The sequence below is a fragment of the Mya arenaria genome, chromosome 5 (assembly GCF_026914265.1).
Source record: "Mya arenaria isolate MELC-2E11 chromosome 5, ASM2691426v1".
NCBI lineage: Eukaryota > Metazoa > Mollusca > Bivalvia > Myida > Myidae > Mya > Mya arenaria.
The window spans coordinates 68,894,173-68,901,247 of record NC_069126.1 but is presented as its reverse complement, the minus strand read 5'-3'; the positions used below and the strand labels follow the sequence as shown (position 1 = coordinate 68,901,247).

General features: G+C 35.4%; 1 protein-coding gene across 4 annotated transcripts in view; it reads right to left on the bottom strand.

Annotated features, from left to right (window-relative positions):
- Window positions 1-3,829: 3,829 nt before the first annotated feature.
- Window positions 3,830-7,075, bottom strand: part of LOC128235055 (hemicentin-1-like) — a 46,077-nt gene continuing 42,831 nt past the window's right edge. For all 4 annotated transcript variants that reach the window (XM_052949759.1, XM_052949762.1, XM_052949760.1 and 1 more), the window contains 2 exons: window positions 5,791-6,004; window positions 3,830-5,588 (listed from right to left, as the gene is read on the bottom strand). In XM_052949759.1, the coding sequence (XP_052805719.1) occupies window positions 5,819-6,004 (186 nt within the window). In that variant the 3' untranslated portion in view covers window positions 3,830-5,588; window positions 5,791-5,818. The remainder of the gene's footprint in view (window positions 5,589-5,790; window positions 6,005-7,075) is intronic.

Sequence of the window (7,075 nt, the reverse complement as noted above, 5' to 3'; positions counted from 1 at the left end):
TACTCTCTTAAATTATGAGTTGAGTTCATTTGTTTCGAGTAATTGACAAACCAGGATGGAAATTGAAAAAATGTCATTTATTCACATTAAATGACGTATATCGTTACAAACGAACAATATACATGGCCGAAACAAAGTTGTAAATAAAACGCCCTCCAATAAAACATATCAAATAATACAGAATGCATTATGTAAGACAAATGGTTAGATAACAGTATAGCAAATGTAAGATAACATTATAGCAAAAAGTAAAAAGATAATAGAAAAAAGAATATCAACACAAACAGGCATGGCGTTTAAGCGAAAATGGAAAGGACCTTATTAGGTATATTGAGTAAAACGCACTGGCCTATAGATTGGGTGAGGTAGGGTGGGATAAAAAAGCTTATGAAAATACTGAGTAATTCAGGTTGGCATAAGTTATCTGTGAAATTATTGCGTTGTGTTATCCGCAAGATGAGATGGTTAAATAATACTATCAAAATTGTAAACTCAGTACTAATAATTTACTACGTAATGCGTTATTTCCCCTGAAAGTATCATAAATAAATTTATTTCTAAGGCAATACATTAAATTTTATGAGTACTATAATGATGATGAGGACTATTTGTTGACACTGGGTCGCATGCTTTGGGGTCAATTCAGCATTATGGCTTATTTGACCATTATTTATCTATCCTAATTAGAAAATCAGAAAAATCATGTGTCTCACTTGAACCATTATGTATTTTTATAACATTTTCATAATTTGAATAGCATCGGGCTTGACATTATAGGCGTTTCGCCGGCAAGCATCTCTTTTTCTTTATTATTAACTTTTCAAATGAAATTGATGAATAACTTTAACCTTATTATTGAAGTGCATACCCTGTCCTTCCAACCCATTTTGCAATACTACATTCTTCTTAAATAATCTATAATTAAGATGCATACCTTTTTACCAGTCACATGTTCAAATATTGAATCCATTTAACATACATCATTACTATTGGTCAGCATAAAACAATATTGATTCAGAAAAGTATTGATTTGGTGTCCGTCCTGTTATTTTCATTACGTCCTTTTTTACAGTGCTATAAATAAACGCAGCGTGCCGTTCATATTTTGAGTTAATTTGGATGAATAATTGAGATATTATTGTCGTACAGTTTCAGACTCAAACGGCTTTAAAAACACAATGGTTACATCTCATTTTCATTGGAAATTCTACAATCCGGTTCCCGTCTTGTGATTAATGGCGGTTTTGTACACTCTTAAAACGAACGCAGCTTAATTTGACTTAACTTGATGAAAATATAACATAATTACACATAAGAGTTACTTACTAGATAGGATTAATGTATTTCTGCCCAGAAATATAACGTTTTAATTGATTGTGCATTATCGGTAAAATCTGGTTATTTTATTCCACAGGAAAAAAAAAAATCCAGTAATGAAATGCTCATTTTCTTGGTTTTACGTTATTTGGTGTCGAAGCATTTTGCTTTTCCTGATATAAATTGAAGTTTTGTGCGTATAGAACTTATATCTTAGATTTTTAAACCCTGCGGGCGAGTGAAAAACCCAGTCTTTTTCGGCAAAAAGCCTCGAGGGACCAAAAATCGGGGGTCAATATTCCTTCTGTCGAACTTTTAAACACATTTCGCAAACTAAATATACAAGAAAAATATATGAGTTCAGCCTTATATCGAACATATTGGCCAATAATCGGGTGCATCATAATTAAAGGGTATTTGAGTTGCGAAATCAGGGATTTTCAACCACAAAATAGAGGTCGTTCATTGACGTTATCCGAACTATTTCTAGTTACGTTGAATACGATGGACTCTTCTGTCACCGTCTATGTTGACATTTGTGCGAAATGGTCATATTTTTGGCTATGGTGACACGTAATTACATGTGAATTTTGCGGGGAATGTTTCCGGATCGCTCGCACTGTTGTGGTTAGCGTCCGTTTGTAGCTTTATGCGGAATTGATCCTGTCGTTTCTGTTGTTGCTGCTATGGAGTTATTGTAGAGATTCCCGGCGACGAATTTGATCGACATCGGCGTCATGGTTGTTGCTATTTATTTCATCCATTTGCATCCTGGTAACGAATAATGACAAAGCTTGGTGTTTTACTGGTTTTATCAGATATTTTCTCTCACTCTGTCGCTTTTACAGCCGAACACTACCCTGCCATTGTCATCTCGTCAGAAATGTCGCCCAAATCGGAGTCCCTAGCACATAACGTAAGTCTAGCTATGGACTAGTCGACGGACTTCCTGTTTTGCACTTTGTTCTAGAAATGGTATCGTGAGAAAACTGAATTGGATCTGAGTTGTCCTATTAGGTTAATATGTCCACGAAGTATCGATAACCCATACTAAAATCAAGTATCCTTGATGTTGTTTTTTTAAAGTTGTATTCTTTCAGTGGCCAGTCAAGCATACGTTTTCTATGTCTTTTCTATCGCACCAGACAGGTTTGTCCTTCCTCATTTGTTTTTTTAAGGTTGTAAGTCCACTTAGCCCCATGTTAAGACACGTTTTTACTACATGTAGTACAGTTCTAGTGCAACATAATGATTATATTGACTATTTACAAATAATGTACGAAATGTATATCCATCTTATTTAAATAATTTTTCAGTAATCATATGTGAACTTTGTGTATTTCAGTCATCATGACAGTATGATATAAAGACAATACACAAAACACGTGCACTCCGTTCAAGCTATTAGTCATTCAACTAAAGCTACCTAATAAGTAATCATTCGAGCCAATTATTGGTGAGCATGCGCTGAGAAAAAGTAAACTATAGACGGGTGATGATGATGATGATGATGATGATGATGATGATGATGATGATGATGATGATGATGATGATGATAATTATCGTTGTGATCGTGGAAGTCTTGGTTGTGGTGCTCGTGGTCGTGATAATAATGATGTTGATGTTGATGATGTTAATGTTGATGATGATGATTATGACGACGACGATGATAATGATGATAATGATGATGCTGATGATGATAATGATCGTGGTAGTCTTGGTTGTGGTGCTCGTGGTCGTGATAATAATGATGATGATGATGATGATGATGATGATGATGATGATGATGATGATGATGATGATGATGATCATTGTGATGATGATGACGACAATGACGACCACGAAGAAGATGACGATGACGATGATGACGACGATGATGAAGATGATGACGATGATAGTTATGATGGTGATTACGAACATGATCATGATATGATACCGCTGATGACGACGATGTGATGCTGGTAGTGGTGATCTTAGTTTTCTTAGCTATGGTGTTCACTAAGGTGGTGGTAGTGTTGTCTTGGTTGTGATGTTCGTGGTGGTGGTGATGATGATGATGATGATGATGATGATGATGATGATGATGATGTTATGATGATGATGATGATGATGATGATGATGATGATGATGATGATGATGATGATGATGATGATGACTGTATTCAAATATACATTACTCGATACGTGATCCAACTGTTGTTACTGGTTAAAATACATAATCATATGTTGACTAGAGAATTTGCGTTGTTTATTGTTCTACTTTTCATATGGTGAGAATCTCCTCATACATTGCTCTATGGTACGCAATTAATTTTTCTCTGCGAAGCGACATAGGGAGGCGTAATTTTGGAAATAATCCCCTCCCAAAAACGTGAAGGCGGTTTAAGACACACTTTTTACAAACATTTCATGTTGACAAAAAACGGTTTATTTCAATTAATAGTACAGACGAGGATAATGATTATGTCATTATACAGGCTAGACGCGCTAAAGTGATCCTTACAAGATCCAGATTCAGATTCACTACATTTATTAGGTACTTTTAACACAAACGTACTCTTCATTACATACTCAAAATATTCATGCAATCAAACGTATACATACAACGATAACAGAAAAGGTTTAAATGTGAGACACGAAAAATAAAATATGATCATTATTAGCAATCAGTATAACAAAGCTTACAAGTTTATGTTACAACTTAACAAAAGACAACAACACATAAATCACATTCAAACAAAGCAACATATGAATAATAAGCATTAAAAAACGAAAATGCATTCATTTCAAAACTTGTAAATATTTCATATGGATTTTCAAATTTTAACAGAACAAGAGCTGTCACAGTATGTGACGAATGCCCCCGAATGTGACATTGACCTATGAACAAGGTCAGTACATGAAAAGTTGATCTTGCCTTTACGTGTCAAATACATATGGCAAGTTATTTTGAATTGCCTCTAAACATAAAAAATACCACCCATACTTGACAACCTACACGGTTATGTCCTTATAAGCAGCATTCCATTGTGAATAAACATTAAGTATGACCTTGAACTTAGAGTTCGGGACATGGGTATTGCACGTGACATGTCGCCTTGGTATGTCAGACACATGTGGCAAGTCATTTTAAAATTTGTCCATACAAGAGAAAGTTACAGCCCGGACACGACAACCTATACTCTATGTCCTTATATATGCAGCATTCCATTGTGAATAAACACCTAAGTGTGACCTTGACCTTAGAGGCAGGGACACGGGTCTTGCACGCGACACATCGTCTTGCTATGTGGAGCACATGTGGTAAGTTATTTTAAAATCTGTCCATACAAGGGAGAGTTACAGCCGGGACACGACAACCTATACAATATGTCTTTATATGCAGCACTCCATTGTGAATAAACACTTAAGTGTGACCTTGACCTAAGAGGTAGGGACACGGGTCTTGCACGCGACACGTCGTCTTGGTATGTCGAACACATGTGGCAAGTCATTTTAAAATTTGTCCATACAAGGGAAAGTTACAGCCCGGACACTACAACTTATACTCTTTGTCCTTATATGCAGCACTCCATTGTGAATAAACACAAAGTGTGACCTTGACCTTAGAGGTAAGGACACGGGTCTTGCACGCGACACGTCGCCTTGGTATGTGGAACACATGTGGCAAGTTATTTTAAAATATGTCCATACAAGGGAAAGTTACAGCCCGGACACGACAATCTATACTCTATGTCCTATATGCAGCACTCCATTATGAATAAATACTAGGTTTGATCTTGACCGTAGAGGTAGGGACACGGGTCTTGCACGCGACACATCGTCTTGGTATGTGGAACCCATGTGGCAAGCTATTTTAAAATCTGTCCAAACAAGGGAAAGTTACAGCCCGGACACGAGTTATTGAGCCGGAAACACGGACGAACGGACGGACGGACGGTGCAATTTTAATATGCCCACCTTCGGGGGCATAAAAATATACAACTTATAAAATGCCTAGATAATTATATGAGCTATCCATACAAATAATTCTCCTTAGAATGCTTAAAGGCCCGATTGGAGCTGTTTTGATGTAATCAGATATTATACTTTTTTTAAACTTTTGAAAAAAACATACCGAGGTGATAATTAAAACATGAACAAATATATAAAAAAATAAAATAAAAGAATACAATACAAGTCGAAGAAAACAAACGCCAACAGCAGCATTCAAACTCTTATACTCTCAGTCTTTAGTAGAGGTGCATGTCCAGGGGCATATCGATAACACCACTGTAGAATGTTAAAACAGGAGGGTTTTTATACAACATATCAGCAATGTTTCAAATTGAGGTGTTATTGAATGTTCTCCACATTAAAATATTTATTGGTTTCAGTCGGGTTGTTTTAACATTCTTTAGAAACAGGTATTATTTTAGTTTTAGGTAGTAGTAGTAGTGGGTTTAGAACTTCTGTTCTGAAATATAGTTCCCACCTGGTCTTTGTGGCTATATGATGTATCATTATTTCGATGGCGATTTACTCTCATCGTCGTCGCTTTCAGGTAATGGTTCCGCCTTCTTGGTCAAGTCCACTGTGGCGTAATCTGTCATGTTATCTGAACCGTGGATGACAAATCGCTGTTGTCCCTTTGGGAGGTTTGGAAACTCAAGATCTGCATATATCAGTCCATCTGCGTTTACATTCCTCTGTGAAAAATTAATATAGTAAGTCAGGCAAATCTCCTCATAGTTTGTTAACCAAAACATATATGGACTCTGCATAGTATAAAAAAACTGTATTTATAAAACACAAGTTTCAAAATTAAATGCATTAAACTGTAAGTAGCATACGCATGTTATATGTTGCGAGTGGATCTGGAAAACTACATAAAAGTTCCTAACTATTCAGTATGTGAATGTATTGTTTATGAAATCCTTATCAATTTGGTCTGTTTTTTTCTACCGATGTTCTTGATATATCCATTAATATTTTATTTAAAATGCATATCTTTAATAATTGCAGTTATTAAGATTATGGTTAACGTGTCATCAGTTTGTTATTCATATAAAAACACAAATGTCATATATTCAGGAGTGCTGCATTATGTTATTATACCGAATAGAAAACAAAATAACAGAGACATTTATATCAACCCACTTCTTTCATTGCCTATGTTCTTTCTGGATGCATACCGCAATATAAAATAAATTAAATAACAATAATTTTTAATCGTTTTTCAGCTAAACGAGAAATTGTCTTAACAAGTGATTACCATGTTGATGCCAACACCGCATTGCAGAAGCAACATTCCGATTTTGCGTAACGATGCGTTCACAAATATATAGGGCATGTAAGTTAACTTTCATTAAGTACCTAACTGTTTTTAAGGCAAAGATGACAGTCACAATTGTTGATATTGCATTTAACAGTTCCACCTTCTTGCTGTACCGTTAAATAACAATGACAGAAATGTCCAACTAACAAAGGTTTTCGACACACAAAATGTGTTTACTGTACTTTGAATAGAAAACACAGGCATAGTCAAAATGGACACAAAGCAAAGTCCATCCTTTACGACTACCTTAAATGCATGTGGAAGTTAGAAGCAAATCTTCCAAATTATGTATGCAGTGTTGTGGTTGTATAAACATATAATCTATACAGGTCATCTTTTGTATTGTGGCCAGTTTAAACCATTCCCAATTATGCAATTAAGATAATTCGGGTGCATTTATAAACACAGTGATCTTATATAATGGAAAACATCTATCTTTACA